We start from the raw sequence: 20,019 nt of genomic DNA, 5'->3' as shown, positions 1-20,019 counted from the left end.
AGAACAATCTCTACAAAAATATTATGTCAGATGTCAGATTTTGTTGCTAATTGTGATGCACACTGTGTACAAACATTGTACTTTGGCATCCCTCCCAATTTAGCGCCTCAAGTGGGCACTACTAATTGTGGTACGTTCTGTATGCAAGTGTTACAGTTGTCGCGCCTTTGCCCCCCCCCCCCCCCCCTCAGCTCGGTGTTCCAAGTGGAGGCTTGTGTCGCTTTGCCCTTAAACTGGCCCTGGTAAGGAGTCCAAGTGAACACATGGTGCTCATATTTCACTGTAACTCTTCTCTGTGAGTTCAGTACTATTATCCAAAAAATATAATTGCATAGAGCATAACATAACTGCTAATGTCTTCTATCGAGCTTTCTCAAACTGGACGGGTTATCCAAAACAAACAGTGAATATTGTGAATATGGTTATGTGGTTTAGCAGTCTACATATGGTAACTGTTCCAGTCATTCAAACAGAAGTCTTTGGTGTATCAAACGCATAATCCAGGTCTCACTTCAACAGACTTTCATTTGTATCCAGTGTGAAGAAATTCTGTGTGTGGCAGGACCTCCATATGAAGAAATGAGAGTCAAGAAGCAGTGTCAAAGCAGACCAATCAGAATTCATCTATAAAGTTGAACAGAATGGACATACGACTCACAAGGAAACGGTAGTACTGATCATTTGTATTAAAAACAAAAACAAAAAAGGTTTATTCTAAACATTCATTAAATAAATACAAAAATATAACACTTTATATTTTCTATGCTTTTTATCTATCTTTCTACAATATGTTTGATAATTCGAAAATCATTAGTACTATGGTGGTTGTTGTATTTTATGGAAATTGGCTTTGGCTTATAAAGCAATGGCTAAGATATCCCTGTCTTCCTAAAACACCACAGGCAAATGCCAACATGGTTCCTAAGAAAGGTCACAGTCTCTTCCTCCCCACAGCCTTCTTCAAATATGAAAGTGCCCTTTTTCCAATGGAATATTACATTTCAATCTTCCTTGAATTTAATTTGCATGTTTTTGGATTGCACATCCAAGTTTGTGCATTTTTGGGAAAGAAAATTTCTGGTATGCAATTATTTGTTTTATCTCATTTTCAAGAGACGATTAGAACTGGTATTGATTACCTTCTACAAATACTCATTAATAACCATGTTCTTTAATTTTTGAAATTTATTGGTATATAATCATTCAAGACTAGATAAAACACTCCATACAATACAAAATTCAACATGTGATACAAAATGTGATGCAGTAACTAATAAACAAAGCACCACTATAAAAATAGGTACTCTCCACATTTATGGAAATGTTGATCACTCATTTTAATCAAAGGGCTATTATTTAACATTATGACTTCTTGAAGACACAATAGTATTCTTACAAAACAGTCATTTTGTAAAATGCAATATAAAATGAATATGCTTCCAAATGGCAATAAGAATACAAACTATTACATATTTTGTATGTAACCCCTGTATGCAACAAATATTTTGAGATAATGTTTCTTGGGTACACACACAGGAAATTTTCCACCAATGTATCAGTCTAGTGGCATAATATGTTAACTGTCTCCACAATTCAACTAAACCTTGACAATTTCAAGTAATTTCCTTTTTGAGTCAACCAGCAAAAATGGTCCATAGATCATCATTTTGAAACAGAAAAATGTCTACAAAAATATTATGACTCAAATATTATTTTACATGTATATTCACATATCACAAAAATATGCTTTCTCCCATCAGAAACTGCAGTGCCTTGTAGTTTCGGTTATGCATAAATTACAGAAACAGAAATTTCAAAAAAGGAATAGACACCTTGTTTTTAAAGATAAATGAAATCACAAACAATGAACAAAACAAGACTTATAGAAAACGATATCCCGCTTAGGTTCAATTAAGATTTCGTGTTAAAAAAGAACCTGAGAAAATTTCATTTTTCACATAATTCAGCAGCATTCTAAGTTCAATTTCATATCTACAGAACATGGAACACAATAGCAGGTAAAATATTTTGATTGTTAGACATTAATAATCAAATTAGTTAGAAATTAAAACAAAAACATTAAAACTTCCACAGAAATTTAAATACAAGCAATAAAACAGAGGAAAAGTAAATATCATTTCTGGTTTTAGCAGGTGAAAAAACAGACAGCAGCATTCAACTCAGTAGAGAATTTTCTTCAGTAGTTAAAGTCTTTGGTATTCAGTAACACAGTACAAGGTTAAAGCCTGTGGAATAAAACACAAAGCATAAATAAAATTATATGTATAATTGAAGAAAAATTATTACGTAAAAAATTGAAAATGTTAATGCTCTGAGAGGCAAGTACCTCTGCAAGGACACACTTCCAATTTGTTTGTTTATTTATTTATTTTAGACACAATTAGTCAGAAATGAAGAGTGTGAGAACAATTGTATTAGTTTCAATTGCAGATTTAAAATAATGGTAAGAAACTTCCTCTTTCTAATAAAAATTATTGTACAACTTAATAACATCAACTACATAAATATAATGAAATAACAAAATTTAAGAAAAGCTGTGTTAAGATTTTTCTTGCCCTCAAAATATTTCTTATTTTCAACATACAATAGTTTTCTGGAAAAGTAAACAGAAGAAGAAACAGCCAACTAGCAAGTCTTATCACACTATTGTGCAAGCTGTTTCATATTATAATTTTCTGGTATCGTCTTAACAGTTCACAAGCCAAGTAATAAGACAGTAACTCCCAATTTTCTGATTATGTGCTTATATGATTTGGATGAAAAAATGAACGGGTATAACAAGGATCTATCAAACATTCTTTCCTGTATGTTGAGTTTTCATCGCTCACTGAATAAGTATCAGTTTTACAAAGCACATACATGTATAGTCAATATTATAATTAATGAAAGAAATTACATATGGTTAGGATCAAAATGAAGATTGAAATGGAATCACTGAAATATACAGCAAGTCTGTTTGCTGCATATAATGAAAATGCTGCCACGCCCAGCAAACCTCTGACATCATCCACAACATGCTCCTAGGTACAGTGACCATACATCTGTCAAAGGGGGAGGAGGGGGGGGGCATTTTAACAGCTGGAAAACCTCAGCAGACCTAGGCCACCAACAAAAGACTTACATAACACCAGGAACTATCCTACAGACTGCTGTGCTCAAACAGTCATAAGAGAGAATAGCTGTTAAATCCATGTGGGCAAGAGAAGTATCTCGCAACCAATATGTGACAAAGATCATACTCTGCTTACAGCTACAAACCAGAAAAAACACTTTAATTTTGTGTGACTAAGATGAAAGCCTCCTTTTCAATGACACACATAAATAAAAATATTGTCACGAGAACCAAATTAATCAGCATAACACTGTGAAGTGCATTGCAGATGGTACTTAATATAGTGCCACGTGTTATAGTTTCTTCCTGTTCCAATTTTGTATAGAACACAAGAAGAAGAAAGACCCCTTATATGCCTTTGTGTATGCTTTAATAAGTATCATTTTGTCTTCATGGTCCTTTCTGGTAACAATACACAAGAAGATGAAAACTATCTCCAGATTCACTTAATACTGGCTCTAAAAACTAAGGAAGTGAGTATTCATGGGATAAATGTCTTTCTTCAAGCATCTGCCAGTTCAGAAATATCAGCAGTTCTGTGACTATCTCCTGTCAAACACACCTGTGACTATTCATACTGCCCTTTTTTGTACATGTTAAGAATCATCTGTTAGGCCTATTTGATATGGTTCCTATAAACTTCTGCCATTTTATAAGATGGGCTGCACAAGGGTTTTCCAAGCAGTCTTCTTTGTAGATTGAGAGCTTTTTCCCATTATTTTGCCAATAAATCAAAATCTACCAGTGCCTTAACTGCAAATGAGCATATGTGTCCATTTAATTTCATATCGCTACAAATTGTTACACCCTGGTATTCATACAAGTTCACTAAATCCAACTGTGACTTGCTGATGTTGCAGTCATAGAATATTAGTTTTCTGCATTTAATGACATGGACAATCTTACATTTCCGAACATTTAAGACATACTGACAGTCAATGCACCACTTTGAAATCTAATGAAGATGTAAGTGAATATTTGTCCACCTTTCTTCAGATAGTACTTAACTTATAAATAACTTCATCTGCAAAAAGCCTGAGGTTACTATTGTCTGACGGGTCAGCAATATACAAAAGGAGCAACAAGAGTCTCAACACACTTCCTTTGAGCACACCTCAAGTTACTTCTACTTATGCCAGTGAGTATGCATCCAGGATTACCTAGTGTCCTCCCTGCCATGAAATCCCCAATCCAGTTACAAATTTTGTTTGATACTGTAAATAATTGTACTTTGGTTAATAACCATTGGTGTGGTACCAAGTCAAATGCTTTTCACGTGTCAAGAAATACTGCAGCAACCTCATCCTTTCAGGCTGTCAAATGAGGAACATGCAAATAGGCTTTCACATGAACTATCTTTTCCAAATCCACGCTTGCTGGCATGCAGGAGGCTGTTCTATTTGAGATAGCTTATTATGTTTGAGCTCAGAACATGTTCTAAGATTCTGAGACGCATGGATGTCAAGGATACTGGGTGGTAGTTTTGTGAATTATTTCTGCTTTGCATGGGTGAGCTGTGCTTTCTTCCAAAAACTGGGCACAGTATCTTTTCTTTTCTTCTTTTTTTTTTTTTTCGGGGGATCTACAGTACATTATGGTTAACAGAGGGGCTAACTAAGACAAAAATACAGTATAGAATCTGACAGGGATCCCACTGGACACTGGAGCTTTATTTCCATTTTAATGATTTCAGTCGTTTCCCAACACCGCTGTCACTAATATCTATTTCATTCATCTTTTCAATGCTACTAGAAGTAAATTGGGACAACACTCCTGGATTTTCCTTTGTTAAGGCATGCCTGTAAGATTGATTGATTAAAATTTTACCCTTAATGTGGGCTTATTTTCTGAACAAAAAAAGTCAGTTCTACAGATCATAAATAGTATGAGAAAATGATGGCTACTGAGTGCGTCTAATGTTACTGGAAATTTTAAGACAGAGATCTCACAGAGCTTGGCCAGAGACGGTACACTTACAGCTTATCATCATATTCCAGGCTTTGAGTCATAAAACGCATTAACAACAACAGCATCATATCAATAAATCGCACAGGCAATTGGCTATAGCAGAATGATAACAGAATGACTGATGACAAGGTGGGCTCAGGATAAGTGTGTGGAAAGAAGAGTCCTTCCAGAAGGAGTACACCACGAGAAGATTGCAGGATTGTTCAACTGGCTCAGATGAATAGATGGATGCCAACAACTGAAGCCTGAGGGGGAGTTACAGGCACAGTGTAATCACAAACTGTTAGTCACAGGTCACTGGAGCTGAGATCTCACACTGCAATGCTCTGACACCACACCACAGACAATAAAGACTCACAAGACATAAAGCCAGAGTCAATTAAGACATTGAGTGCATTTCGTGGTGTTCAGCGAAGAGTTTCACTTCAGTTTATGGAGAATATAATTAAACCAATGTGTCTGTAGATGCGCCAGTGAAAGGTCATAGGAAGCAGCGATTCTCGAGGCACATACCTCTTGCACCTACTGATTTGGTAAATGTTGAAGGGAAGCTGAATACGCACCACCATGTGGTAAGGGTGGTAAACACTTTTCATGATCAGGGTACCAAATGTCACATACAAGCAGGATGTCACATTCCTGCAGTTTAGTTAGTTAGTTACATGTTCAATGGCTCATTTGAGTGATACTTTTACTAGTATGATGGGAAACAAGTCAGTTTATAGGATCTGTGTACATAATTAGTTTTAACATAAATTAACATTTTTATTTTTTGTGCTACTCATGCAACAACAATGTAATTAAAAGCTATTTTTTAAGGTACCTATCTTTAAAAATATATATATAAAAATATATATATTCATGGAATAGGAGTTGTCCAAAAGAAAAGCTTCTTGGTTACATTTAAAAAATGCTTTGCTATCTGTCAGACATTTTGTGTTGTTATGCAAATCAGCAAACATTTTTGTTGCTGCATATTGAATCCCTTTCTGATGAACTGACAGCTTTAATAATGGGTAATAAAGCTCACATTTTCCTCTAGTGTTGTGGACATCACTATTCCTCTCAAATTATGGTACATTATTTATGTAAAATTTCTGTAGCAAATATAAATTGTGATCATGCAGGTAAAGTGCCCAGCTCCTTCAAGAGGCGCCTACAATAGGACTGCAGGCGAACACCATATATTACTCTTACTGCTTGCTTTTGTGAAGTCAATATTTTCTTTCAAAGTGATGAGTTATACCAGGAAGTTATTCCACATGACATTATCGACAAGAAATCTGCAAAGTATGTTACACAGTTGATTCGGTTCTCTCCAGAACTAGTAATTATACGAAGAGCAAAATTAGCTACATCAATTCTTAGTATGATTCTATTTTTTGTACAGGACTGAGTAGACTATGTTTCCTCAAAAGTTGGGAAGAGTCCATTTTCTAAGACCCACTTCATAATTCTTTTAAAAACATAATTAAGAATATCTTCTGTTTCTTGCTCTCCAACAGGACTTATAACACTAGTATGGATGCTAAAAGTATGTATTCTGCTTGATGAATGTTAAATGAAATTAATTCTCATTAAACAGGAACTGGACACTGTGGTACTCCCTTCATGATTTCTCCTCTGCAACTTAAATTTTCTGTTCATTCAACACTGTTTGAATTACTCAGAACAAATTCAAACCATTTGTTTGCAATGCCAGCTGACACTATTTTATTATTGACTTATGCTGTTATAAATGAATGCATAAATAGCATTCTCACTCAAGCAATCCTTCTGGAAACCATACTGTAACATCTTATATAATTTTTGAATATTTTGGAAGACGACTTTTTTGAATATTTTGGAAGACGACATCAATGAGGAAAGTGAACTAAAGCACAGTCTTTCCTGTCAGCCTTTCTTATAAAAAGGCTAACAATGGCATATTTTAATCTGTCTGGAAAAATTCTCTGTCCCAGCAATGTATTACATACATCATTAAGGACATTAGCCTACTTATTAAGCTCGAACAACTCTTCAGAATTCTGTTTGAAATTCCTTCAACACCATATAGTTTTTGTTTATTATAACTTTTATAAGTCTAGCAATTTCAGTCAAGGATGTTGGTGCTACTTCTAGTTGCTTAAAGTTTCATGTAATGCCATTTTTGAAATATTCTCTTGCTTCTTTAACTGAACTATTGAGTCCTATTTTTGCTGCTACATTTAAAAGTGATTATTAAAAATACTTGTAACTTGTGAATTATCAGTTGCTAGTTGAAGCATAGTCTTTTAAGTTAAACATTATGGTATCTTGTACACAGAGTGGTTGTCCTGTCTATTGCTTCACAATATCTCATACACTTTTATCTTGTATCATCATTAGTAATTTCTGTCAGGATGTGCATATTTCTGAACATTTTATGAATTTTCTTAAAATATTACAGTATTTTTTGTAGAATGCAAATAACGTCAGATCCTGGCTACTTCTGAGCTTTGTATAAATCACCCTCTTCCTCTTAAATCACATTTTAATCCCATTAGTTATCCATGACTGACTTGTTTCTTTCAGTGGACTTTGTGGATAACTTTTTATGAAAGATATTTTCAAATACTGGCACAAATTTGCTATAGAATATATTGATTTTCACATTAGCATATCTTTCTGTGTATAACTCATCCCACATCACTTCTTTTCTCTTATTTTTAAAACACTGAACCCTGTTCTCATTAACAATTCACACTGCTTCCAATCAACATGCTTTCGAGCTCTAAGGAACTACATTGTTTTTCATTAATTGTTTATCATGAGCAGATTGGCTATCAACAATTTTCTGTACATTAATTGTTTCAGTATGAGCCTGCACGTGTTGGAAAATTCACTATTTAAATTTGATTGAAACAGCCAAATAATGATTCCACTTCATTTATCCTGTCAGAATCTTTTAAGATATCTACACTGAAATATCCAGAAACTGCTGGTTCTTTTGACTGACAGGTAGCTCAATAAGGTATCTAGATTTCTCATAAATTGCTAAATGTTCCCTAGAGGGGACCTGTACGCTATTACAATTACAAGACAGATATTCTGCAGTAACTACTCACAAGCACATGCTTCTGTTCTTATCTACACAAAAACTGCCTGTTTCAATATTTTTGTCTTGGTGTTCAACTTTTACATACGTTGCAACTCTTCCATTTTCCTTAGTAATATATAAGCACCGTTATCAAACTTCTTGAGGAATGTACAAATCCCTGACTTGTTAGCCCAATCCCTGATTTGCCATCCATAGAGCACCTGTGGGATGTGGCAGGAAGATATATACTTTCACACCAGTCTCCAACCAGTAACTTCATGAATCGGCATTGCATATGTTTCAGTCATGGCACGAAATTCCTCAAGATGAAATTCAGAGGCTGTGTGCTTCCACATCACAATGAATACAAGACTGTTGTGGCACTTACAAAATCTTGAATATAAGAGCGTACTTATGTTTGAGAGGAACACACTTCATACTGATTTTGATGACTGGACATCAGTTCTGAATGGGATGAAAGTTCAATCAGTTAATTCCCACTTTATGGACGAACACTTCCACAAAGTTGGAAAAATATCAGACTGGGGTTTCACAGTTTAGCACATCTCATTTACTTCAGTGTATAAACAAAGATGTAATTCAAGGTGTGCAGGTAGTGTTTTCTGAAGATTATTTGCTACCTGAAAGAATGTCACCAGTAATGATAATCTATGTCAGTCTATATAGATACTCCAAAAGCCGTTGCATGCTGTGTGGCGGAGGGTACCTTGTACCACAACTAGTCATTCTCTTTCCTGATCCACTCATAAATGGAGCGAGGAAAAAATGACTGTCTATATGCTTCTGTACGAGTCCCGATTACTCTCATTTTGTCTTCACAGTCATTACACAAGAAGTATGTCAGTGGCAGTACGATTCTTCTGCAGTCTAAGATTCAATTAAGTTCATAGAGCAAGTCCGTAACACTCACATGGCGATCGAACTGGTAACAATTCTAGTACTATGCCTCTGAACTGTTTCAATACCTTCCTTTAATCCGACTTGGTAGGGATCCACCTGCTGCCCCGCAACTGAGCTTAAGTGCTCATTCCATTGCATATCACTTTGCAATGTAGTGTTTAGACATTTGTCGTGACTATCAAGTAGCACAGCACCAATACTATATCTGAAAATTGCAGGATTGTTTTTCCTATTCATATGCATTAACTAAAATTTTTCTTCTTCAATAAAATTCTTCAGGGTATCAGACCGCATCGTCATAATTTAAAATGCGCTAACGTTTCAGCCAGCGTTGCAGCTAGCCTTCATCAGGGCCTTACGTTAACTGCTAAATGAACACACTTGATTCCTTAAATAGCTGCACGAGAAAACCGTGTCGTTACTTGATTGGCTGTAAAAGGAGGAGGAGGAGGGGTGAAAGGTATGCTTTATTGGTGTTTCCTTTATTATCTGTCATTGGCTGAAAGCCACGGACGAAACATTGACGCTGGACAGGCGACGGACAGTGGTCAACCTCTCCAGCCACACCTGGAGCGAAGCAACCACAGCAATTCTGGCCAAGGGGATGAATTTCGCAGTTGCACCTAAGCGAGTTCCAAAAGAAGATATCATAGAATCCGTAGAGGCTTCGGTACGTCATCTGCCACAGGCCGAGGCGGAGAAGATCCGGCAGGAAACGGTCAGAGTTCTGAATAAAGCAAAGCCACCAAAGCAAAACATCAATGCTGAGGAATACCATGCCATCAAGGAACTCAGGGACAACCCCCACTTAGTAGTGGTACAGGCAGATAAGGGCAACGCCACTGTAGTCTTGGACACAACAGATTACAACAAACGAATGGAAGATATTCTCGCAGAACCTATCTACAAGAAACTTCAGGGAGATCCGACGGCCAAGGTAATCAAAACGACGCAGGCACTGCTTAAGCACTCTAGAATCAACTTCGACAAGGCCAGAAGATTCATCCCGCAAGTGACACAGGCACCAAGGATATATGGTGTACCGAAGGTACACAAAACCGACTTCCCCTTAAGGCCCATAATAAACAGTATAAATTCGCCGACCTACTACCTAGCGAAAGAACTGGCACCTAGGCTTCAACACCTAGTGCACCAAACCGAGTCCTACGTTAAGGATTCCACCCACTTCGTGCCTCTCCTAAAGGAAATGCGTGTTACGGACCAAGATCTGATGGTTAGTTTCGACGTCAAATCCCTATTCACGAATGTCCCAGTGTCAGATACTGTGAACATCTTAGAAGAACGCGTGGCACCTGATATATGTGAGCTTGTGCGCCACTGTCTGACGACAACCTATTTCAAGTGGAGAGGTCAATTTTATGAACAAACTGACGGTGTAGCTATGGGCTCACCCCTATCGCCTAGCGCAGCAGAAATTTTCATGGAGCCATTTGAGGAAACAGCCCTCCAGTCCTCACCATTACGCCCAAATTGTTGGCTTCGCTATGTCGATGATACTTTCGTCATCTGGCCCCACGGAGAAGAGGAGTTACAGAACTTCCACAAGCACCTTAACCAACAGCATAGGAAAATTCAGTTTACAATGGAAACAGAGAAGAATGAGGTGCTGCCTTTTCTCGACGTGGAAGTTTATCGAAAACCTGATAGTAAACTTGGCCACAAAGTGTACAGGAAACCAACCAATACGGACAGGTACCTTCACGCCTCCTCCCACCATCACCCCACGCAGAAGAAGTCCGCCCTGCACACGCTAACGAAGAGAGCGTACAGGATAAGCGACGAAGAACATCTGAAGACAGAACTTGAACGCCTCAGGTCCATCTTCGGAACTAATGGCTATGGGAAGCAGATGATAGACAGCACCATGTCGACAAGGGAGAAGACTAATAGGGAAGAGGAAAAGGAGGCACAGAGCATTGCTGTGTTACCATATGTACAAGGGGTCACCGAACGTATTGGCAAAATTCTACGAAAAGCCAACATCAAACCAATTTTCCGAAGCAGAAACAAAATATCAGACATGCTCGGTTCTACCAAGGATGCAGCTGACAAACTACACACAGCTGGCGTGTATGAAATTGGTTGTGCGTGTGGATTAGTCTACATAGGTGAGACGGGACGTCCGATTAGCACAAGGCTCTCGGAACATGAAAGATATATCCGCCTGAAACAACACACTAAGTCAGCAGTGGCGGAACACCGAGACGAGTGCAGGAAACCAATATTTTTTCAACAAGCCCGCGTCCTGGCGAAACAGCCACTCACTTTCAAAAGAAAGGTTAAAGAGGCGATAGAAATAGCCAAAAGACCCGCCAACATGAATAGAGAGGACGTGTACAAGCTTCCGAGGTCTTGGCTGCCTGCAATAGCAGGGTTACGGAGCGGCGGCAGAGCCGTGGCGGCCCATGCAGACACGCGGAGAGCCGCAGTAGTGGTCGCGAGCACTCTAATGTAATTCATATTGTTTTAAAAGATTACAATGTGGTTATGATCATTGAGAGATCAGTTGTGATCCCAGCCGTATGCAGAACACCAAATGCACTCAATCTCACACTCATTTCAGCAGAATTTAAGTGGGCAATAAATCTCTATTCCTTAGGGACAGATCACTACAATGTAATCATGGAAGTTAGAAATGAGGTGAAAGTTTTTCTGTAAATATTATAGTAACAGTGGCTGGAACATACAAGAACCAACCGAGAGAAATGCAATGATATTAAATAGAAAAGACTAAAAGCTGCATATCCAAAACTTTCTGGTCAAGAACAATATAACGAGCTACGCATTACAATTACCAACACTGCATTCAGCTCTACACCAAGTCAAAAAATACTAGTCACAGACTGAAGACATGGAATATTCTAGAGGTTCAATGCATGTAAGTAGACAAATGTTAACTGAAATTTACTGACATAATTTTCCAATCAGTGCAATGTATTAAACTCAATTATAGTCAGAGCAGAATTCATCACAAACTTAAATATCCAATCATCAGCAGTCGCATGGTACCAAAACATTTATCTAGCAATATTTTCTCCTTGAAAAAACTATCACTGTTTGTCAGACGAATAAATATGATACCCAGCTAAAACAAGCTTATACGAGGTGTGGCTAGAAAAAAACCGGACTAGTACTGGTGAAACAATAAAACGAATGCAATAAGGCTGAAAGTCGCGTGGCCTGTCACGTGACTCTCGCTCCGCCTACTGCTCGAGTTTCATCTGCCTCCTGCACTCAGTCTGCCCGTGGCGTCTGTTTTAAGTAGTTGACGTTTTGTCTGTGCGTCGGAAAATGTTGAGTGTACAGAAAGAACAGCGTGTTAACATCAAATTTTGTTTCAAACTAGGAAAATCTGCAAGTGAAACGTTTGTAATGTTACAACAAGTGTACGGCGATGATTGTTTATTGCGAACACAAGTGTTTGAGTGGTTTAAACGATTTAAAGATGGCCGCGAAGACACCAGTGATGACACTCGCACTGGCAGACCGTTGTCAGCAAAAACTGATGCAAACATTGAAAAAATCGGTAAACTTGTTCCTTGTCAACTCCTGTTAACTCAGACACTGCTCTGATTGTTAAACGGCGATCTTGCATTCGTTTTATTGTTTCACCAGTACTAGTCCGGTTTTTTTCTAGCCACACCTCGTAGTTCATCTCCGAGCATTAAAGAAGAAAACTAGCACAGCTCCTTGGATATCTAGACCAAGCTTCTAAAATTATGTGAGAAAACTTAATAAAGTGTGGTATTCCACTTTAAAACTCATCATAAAGAACAACAAAAACTTCCACAAAGTATTTCCACACACAGTGAAAGCATAGCAGCAAAGAAAAAATATCTGTGTATCAGAGATTCTTATTGCATCTGACTCAAAGCGTATTTTGAATGTCTCACAACCATAACTGGAATACCACCAGAAACCAACACACAACAACTATTGCTCAAGAGGTAGAAGAATGTTATACGAGATGTAAAACAGTAAATATTCTGTGAATGAAAGCATACTACAATACTGAATTTAATGAGAAACATATTTAACATGCCAAACAAGCTGTCATCAATGGTAAAATTACTCATATTCCACTCACATACATGGACTTGTATTGTAAATCAATACCAGTATTGATTTAAGTGTCAGGAAGTCATTTCTGAAAGTATTCGTATGGAGTGTAACCATGTATGGAAGTGAAACATGGACGATAAATAGTTTGGACAAGAAGAGAATAGAAGCTTTCGAAATGTGGTGCTACAGAAGAACGCTGAAGATTAGATGGGTAGATCACATAACTAATGAGGAAGTATTGAATAGGATTGGGGAGAAGAGAAGTTTGTGGCACAACTTGACCAGAAGAAGGGATCGGTTGGTAGGACATGTTCTGAGGCATCAAGGGATCACCAATTTAGTATTGGAGGGCAGCGTGGAGGGTAAAAATCGTAGAGGGAGACCAAGAGATGAACACACTAAGCAGATTCAGAAGAATGTAGGTTGCAGTAGGTACTGGGAGATGAAAAAGCTTGCACAGGATAGAGTAGCATGGAGAGCTGCATCAAACCAGTCTCAGGACTGAAGACCATGACGACGACAACATGGACTTCATGACAATTATAAATGCAGCGTAACTACATTGTATTGTGTGTCGTCGTGGAGAAGCAGTGTATTTCAAATGGATTGTGTTTGCTGAGGGTGTGTTGGAGTCTGTGGTGGCACTCTTTAGTGTGAGATGTTTATGATTATAAATTGTTTGGGAGTGTTGTTACTGATTAATCGCATTGCTATAATGCTGTTTGTAAGAATAATATTTGAAGTGTTTGTGGCAGGTTGTTAACGAGTTAGTGTGACATTGGCAGTTATTGGAAGTCGATTCATTTTCAGTTTGTAATCATTAGTGCAGTGTCTTGTTTACAGCTGAAAATTTAAGTTTCATTTTTTGAATGTTGTGCATATGACAAAGGAGTATGTTAGTAGGTCACTGATGCCGCAATGGGGGATGACATGTTGACCATGATTAAATTCCTACAGTTGGTCGGTTTAATTGTCAAGTATGTGAAGTGTCACATTTGTGGAGAGGGTACAAGTTTGAACATGCAGCTCTATCTCTGACAATGGACCAATATTAATAGCATGTTTCCTCTATTTCGAAATTGGTGTTAAAGCAATTATTTTTTTTTTTTTAATGATTTTGTGGGTTGTGTTGTTAGTTGTAGACAATTAAGTTGGATTGTGATTGTTAAGTATCATGTGTTTGCTTTACATACACTGGTGAGGATATGTCTTTGATATTTTGTAGTTGAGTAAGTTTTGTGTTATGGTACTGTACACTTAGTTTAGTGATATACTTAATATGAAGCATTCAGTACCGAATTAGTCAAACTGTGCGTGATGTTATGGTATCATTCATGATACTGGTTTCTGAAACTATATGTGGGTTCACAGTATTGTGACTTCATTTGAGGTATATGGTCAAGTGGAATTTCCAGTATCTTTTTTTTGGATTTGTGGTATTGCAGACTTTTCTTCTCTATTGGGATTGTTGTATACTTAATCTGGCCCTACCCAAAAATCCCTAACTCCTGTGTCGTCTTGTTAGTTTCATGTTACTTCTGCCATTAAAAACATTTTGTATTATTTGTGCATGTTTGTGTGCATCATGTGTGATGTCATGATCGCCATAATGTATAAGTTTGAAATGTCCGACACCTTGATGGCGTCATGTGTCAAAGTCAACAGGTGATATCACAATCTTCAGTAACCCAACAAATATTCTTTTGCTCTGCATGATTTACTGCAAATGGAAATTCATTCAAAGTTGAAAAAGGGTTATAAGGAATTTGCTCCTTTATTTTCAACAGTTAAGTGCAATGATCAAAGATAAATGATACAGTTGACAAAGAGAGTGGTGGCACATGTTGTAAGGAGAATTTACTATTATTAAACTTTATGGAAGGTGGCAGGTGTAAAATACAGGGAGCGAAAGGCTATTTACAATTTGTACAGAAACCAGAAGGCAATTATTAGAGTCGAGGGACATGAAAGGGAAAGAGTGGTTGGGAAGGAAGTGAGACAGGGTTGTAGCCTATCCCCGATGTTATTCAATCTGTATACTGAGCAAGCAGTAAAGGAAACAAAAGAAAAATTCGGAGTAGGTATTAAAATCCATGGAGAAGAAATAAAAACTTTGAGGTTCGCCGATGACATTGTAATTCTGTCAGAGACAGCAAAGGACTCGGAAGAGCAGTTGAATGGAATGGACAGTGTCCTGAAAGGAGGATATAAGATGAACATCAACAAAAGCAAATCGAGGATAATGGAATGTAGTTGAATTAAGTCGGGTGATACTGAGGGAATTAGATTAGGAAATGACACACTTAGAGTAGTAAAGGAGTTTTGCTATTTGGGGAGCAAAATAACTGATGATGGTCAAAGCAGAGAGGATATAAAATGTAGACTGGCAATGGCAAAAGAAATCGTTTCTGAAGAAGAGAAATTAGTTAACATCGAGTATGCACGTAAGTGTAAGGGAGTCGTTTCTGAAAGTATTTGTATGGAATGTAGCCATGTATGGAAGTGAAACATGGATGATAAATAGTTTAGAGAAGACGAGAATACAAGCTTTCGAAATGCTACAGGAGAATGCTGAAGATCGGATGGGTAGATCACATAACTAATGAGGAGGTATTGAATAGAATTGGGAAAAGAGAAATTTGTGGCACAACTTGACTAGAAGAAGGGATCAGTAGGTAGGACATGTTCTGAGGCATCAAGGGATCACCAATTTAGTATTGGAGGGCAGCGTGGAGGGTAAAAATCGTAGAGGGAGACCAACAGATGAATGCACTAAGCAGATTCAGAAGGATGTAGGTTGTAGTAGGTACTGGGAGATGAAGAAGGTTGCACAGGATAGAGTAGCTTGGAGAGCTGCATCAAACCAGTCTCTGAACTGAAGACCACCGTAACAACTACAACATGCTAAATATGTCACATATGCAAATACCAATTTTTGTTATGAAGACCACAACTGGTTAAGATTTCTTAGTATGGTTGGGACATTTTTATTCAAATGAAGAGGTTGTAGCATCCATAAATAGGTGTCTTGCTGAACTTCATAATTCAGTAATTCAGAAATGGGACACACCCACTAAAAAGATGTTCAAGAAATGGCACTGATTTAAAAGAGAAAGTGATTTTCTTTATCAGAACACAGTCTTTCACTGCCAAAGCCATAAGTTAATTCACTTTTCACTCATGAGTCAATTTCTCACACAAGATGGGGCTGCTGATTCACAACACTATATTCCAGTAAAAATAATTTAACTATGTTGAAAAACAGTCTGTGACAGTGCACCTTCAGAAACAGAGAAGGGCTAATGTGTCATGACATTAAAATCACGTATAGGTTTTTTCCCCACTGCTTTCTAATATGAAAACAGAGAGGTTACATATTAAAAATGAAAGGCCTTGCCAATGAAAGGCACTAAATGTATGGCATCACATGCACCAGGAGTGCTCAAATCAGAGAAGACTACATAGCTAACAAGTTTTTAAAAATGGAGACTCTCAGGTTGATGAAGCTAAGTACTCATGTAAGCACATTCAGAAAAGAACGTTCTATGTATTAGTACTATTCCCCTAACTGGTAAGGAAACAACTACAAAATACGGTGATTCGTTTGTGAACAAAAACCAAAGATTTATACCAAAATTAACACTCACAAAGAAAATGAAATGTGTTTCTATGCCCTGAAGGTTTAACATGCTAATACAGTAAATACATCTAGTGGTAAAATATGGTAGTGTAGTAGTCACCTATTACATTTTTACCTCGCAGACTATAGCAACAATAGCAGAACCCTCTTAAACATTACCATTCTAGAACTTTAGAGACGTGTAGGGTCTATGGTCAAACTAGGAACAAGGTGTGCTCATTTCACTCAGTTGGTGGAACACTGACAACAAAAAAGTGAAGGTCCTGGTCACATCCTAATTACAACTGTTATCTTTCAGGAAGGTTCATCATATCTTTTTAAATTTTTGTACACAGATATGGTTGCACAAAGCTCTTAACAGAACTCAATATACAAAAAGAAAATTACTTTACTGAAATTCAGATTATGGGGATCTCGGCTTAATGTTATTTTTGTGCTGCCACTGGATCACAGATCGTATTTATCAGACTACTGACATTATAGCATTGAAGCCATTAGATTGTTTGGTAGATGATACCTGGAACAAGATTTGTTTAATTCCTTTCCTTCACCTTTCAGAGACGGGTACACTAAATGACTGTATGTATGCGCCTGTGGATGCTTTAATCTTTCTTGTTATTAAGATAACTTGTCTTTAGTATAGATCTTGCTACCAGACTTTATGAACGTAAAACACTCTCATTGAAAGATAACATAGATCCTCTTCAAACTTTTTGTTTGTTTCACAAACCATTCTACATTGTTCAGCCTCCCACACTGACAGACAGTATTCAACGATGGGTAATAAAACTGTCTTTTAACTTATTTTGCACATAAAGAAGCTCTAGTTACCCAGAATTCCTCCAATAAGTGTAGTAGTTTGCCACATGCTTTTCCCATTTCAAGATTCTAAATTACGTTCCATCTCTCGTCACTTTCAGTAATCATATGACACTTAAAAACAATGATCTTAGACAGTGGTAATATTAATGATTTGTCACTTGGTTCTGTTTTATGGTTCCACCTTTACTATGGCTCTAACAGCACCTGACTTCTTTTATGACTATCTGCTCTGGTGTTTATGCATTTCCTCTTCCCAACAGCATAAACCTGATGTAACAATTTTGTTTTAAGGAAGTGTGTACTATATTTTTATTTTCCAATTGTTTATATGTTCTCTGCAGATCCATCACAACTTTACTTGTGAAATGCATGACAGTCAATCACGGCTACAAATTTCAAAAACCCTCTCACTTTATGGAACATCTGGAGTTACTTTCTAAATGTCACTGACCGTTTAAGACTCGAACGTGCGAGCTGAGAGTTGGGCACATAGAGAAAAATAATCCCTGTATCTTCCTTGCCTGTGACATGATATTATATTGCACTGCAACTTAACAGACAAAGAAAAGTTTAAGCAAGTGTGGTTTTGAATGTAATAAGAAAAAATAAGGTAAGCTAATGTGCATGGTATACAAAAGATCTCATAAAACCATTATATCCAATTATTTAATGATTCTTGGTTTAGGCCCACTACTCAATAATTCTCAGTCACTGTTACCAGGTCTTTCATAATAGTTCTCAACAAACCAGAGTTACTGGGAAAAAGAGTGTTACAACAGTTAACACTGAATTACTTGTCACCCTTCATTAATAAAATTTATAAACAGCATGTAGTCAGACACACAATACCATACATAATAAAATGTTTCAAAATTTTAAGTACCATTAAAATCTGAGATGATTATTTTGTTTTTGCTGTTGCCTGGTTCCTCAGCACTTTGTTTCTTTGAAGTCCATATAAAATGCATATATGACACAAATGCAGCAGCACACTACTTACAGCTGTTGATGGGAAAGTGTTCCAACATAATTCAATAACACCTAAAATGCATAATCTCCAAACATCAGAAAAAGGTGTAGACCACAACAGGTAAGGCAATGAGTGGAAATACCACACATAAAACTGATAGTGCAATGAACGACTACACATTACACCAATAAAATTTGAAGTGAACATTGGAAGCAGAAACAACTGAGAAACAGTCTTCATATCTATCTTTTCTTTATGTTTCTTCAGCTGTGGTTGGATGTCATTTTCAAGTGCTTTCAGGCTAGCATAGCTACGAAGGTACACTAGTGATATATCATAAAAATATGCTAGAATTGCAATATGCAACATCAAGAGTGATATATGAAAGTATGGACTAATGAAAATATTTTCTGGCAAAAATCTCCAGTTAACTGTCCACTCAAAAAGAAATACACGGCCAAGATTGAAAGCACCCTTTATGTAAGCAAATGGATTAGTCAATATAAATGGAAGACCAAGAATTATTTGTACAGAAGCACATATAAAAAGCTGAACTATTGTGCCTCGGACACCAAGAGATGTCAAATATCCTACAAGTAATGCTGGTGCAAAGAGTAGAATATTCATCTTGACAGACACTGCCAGGCTATAAAAAATACTACCTACAGTCCATCTGTTGTCCAAGAAGTAGTTCAGCGAACCATACAATAATATCATAGCAACTGGGTCATTAAATAAACGAAGGACAAAAATTGAGTGGATTCTGTAAGATGTACAGCATACTAAAATTAGCACATATGGTGGCACTTTTTGACTCTTGTAATAAATTCTAAACACTAAACACAACAGTATAATGTAGAATAACGCGAATATATACTGAGCTAGCCTAATGTTTTGACCGTGCTCTGTAATATAATAGAGTAACATAAATATGTAGACAAATCCAGCTGGGTAAACAAGAGGTCCTGTATCTCCCTTCAGGTACGTATAATCCAGTGTACCATTTGCGACTCCCTCAACTTCCTGCATGTACGCTACCCAATCTATTTCTGTATATCTAACTGTGTGTATAACCACAATATTCACAAAAATTTCAGCGACAATTAGCAATAAACCCACAACCGGCAATCTCTTCGGATCAAATAGTAGAGACAACACAAAATCTTTGGTGCAGTATTTATTTTTAACAGCGTGAAATAATTTGATGGCTTGGTTACGATGCTTCTGACTTTGTCCCATCCCTTTGCTTGGCATAATTGTGAATCACTTTCGCACCAATGCTACACAAAACAACAATACCACGTTCACGTTGCACGCCACAGAACACCAAGTTGCACGCTGTAAATTTTCGTAGTCATTCATTTGTTTAAAGCGTTGACGGCGCAGGTAACACTTAAAATTTAAATATAATTTTGCGCTGCAGT

General features: G+C 37.2%; 1 protein-coding gene across 1 annotated transcript; it reads right to left on the bottom strand.

Moving 5' to 3' along the window:
• Positions 1-1,170: 1,170 nt before the first annotated feature.
• Positions 1,171-19,969, bottom strand: LOC124595982 (lethal(2)neighbour of tid protein). The gene is made up of 2 exons (XM_047134926.1): positions 18,509-19,969; positions 1,171-2,246 (listed from the first exon to the last, which is right to left on the bottom strand). The coding sequence occupies exon 1, from the start codon at positions 19,847-19,849 to the stop codon at positions 18,527-18,529; it is 1,323 nt and encodes a 440-aa protein (XP_046990882.1). The 5' UTR covers positions 19,850-19,969; the 3' UTR covers positions 1,171-2,246; positions 18,509-18,526.
• Between the last annotated feature and the right edge of the window lie 50 nt (positions 19,970-20,019).

This window comes from Schistocerca americana, chromosome 2 (assembly GCF_021461395.2).
Source record: "Schistocerca americana isolate TAMUIC-IGC-003095 chromosome 2, iqSchAmer2.1, whole genome shotgun sequence".
Lineage (NCBI taxonomy): Eukaryota > Metazoa > Arthropoda > Insecta > Orthoptera > Acrididae > Schistocerca > Schistocerca americana.
This window is presented reverse-complemented; position numbering and strand designations above follow the sequence as displayed.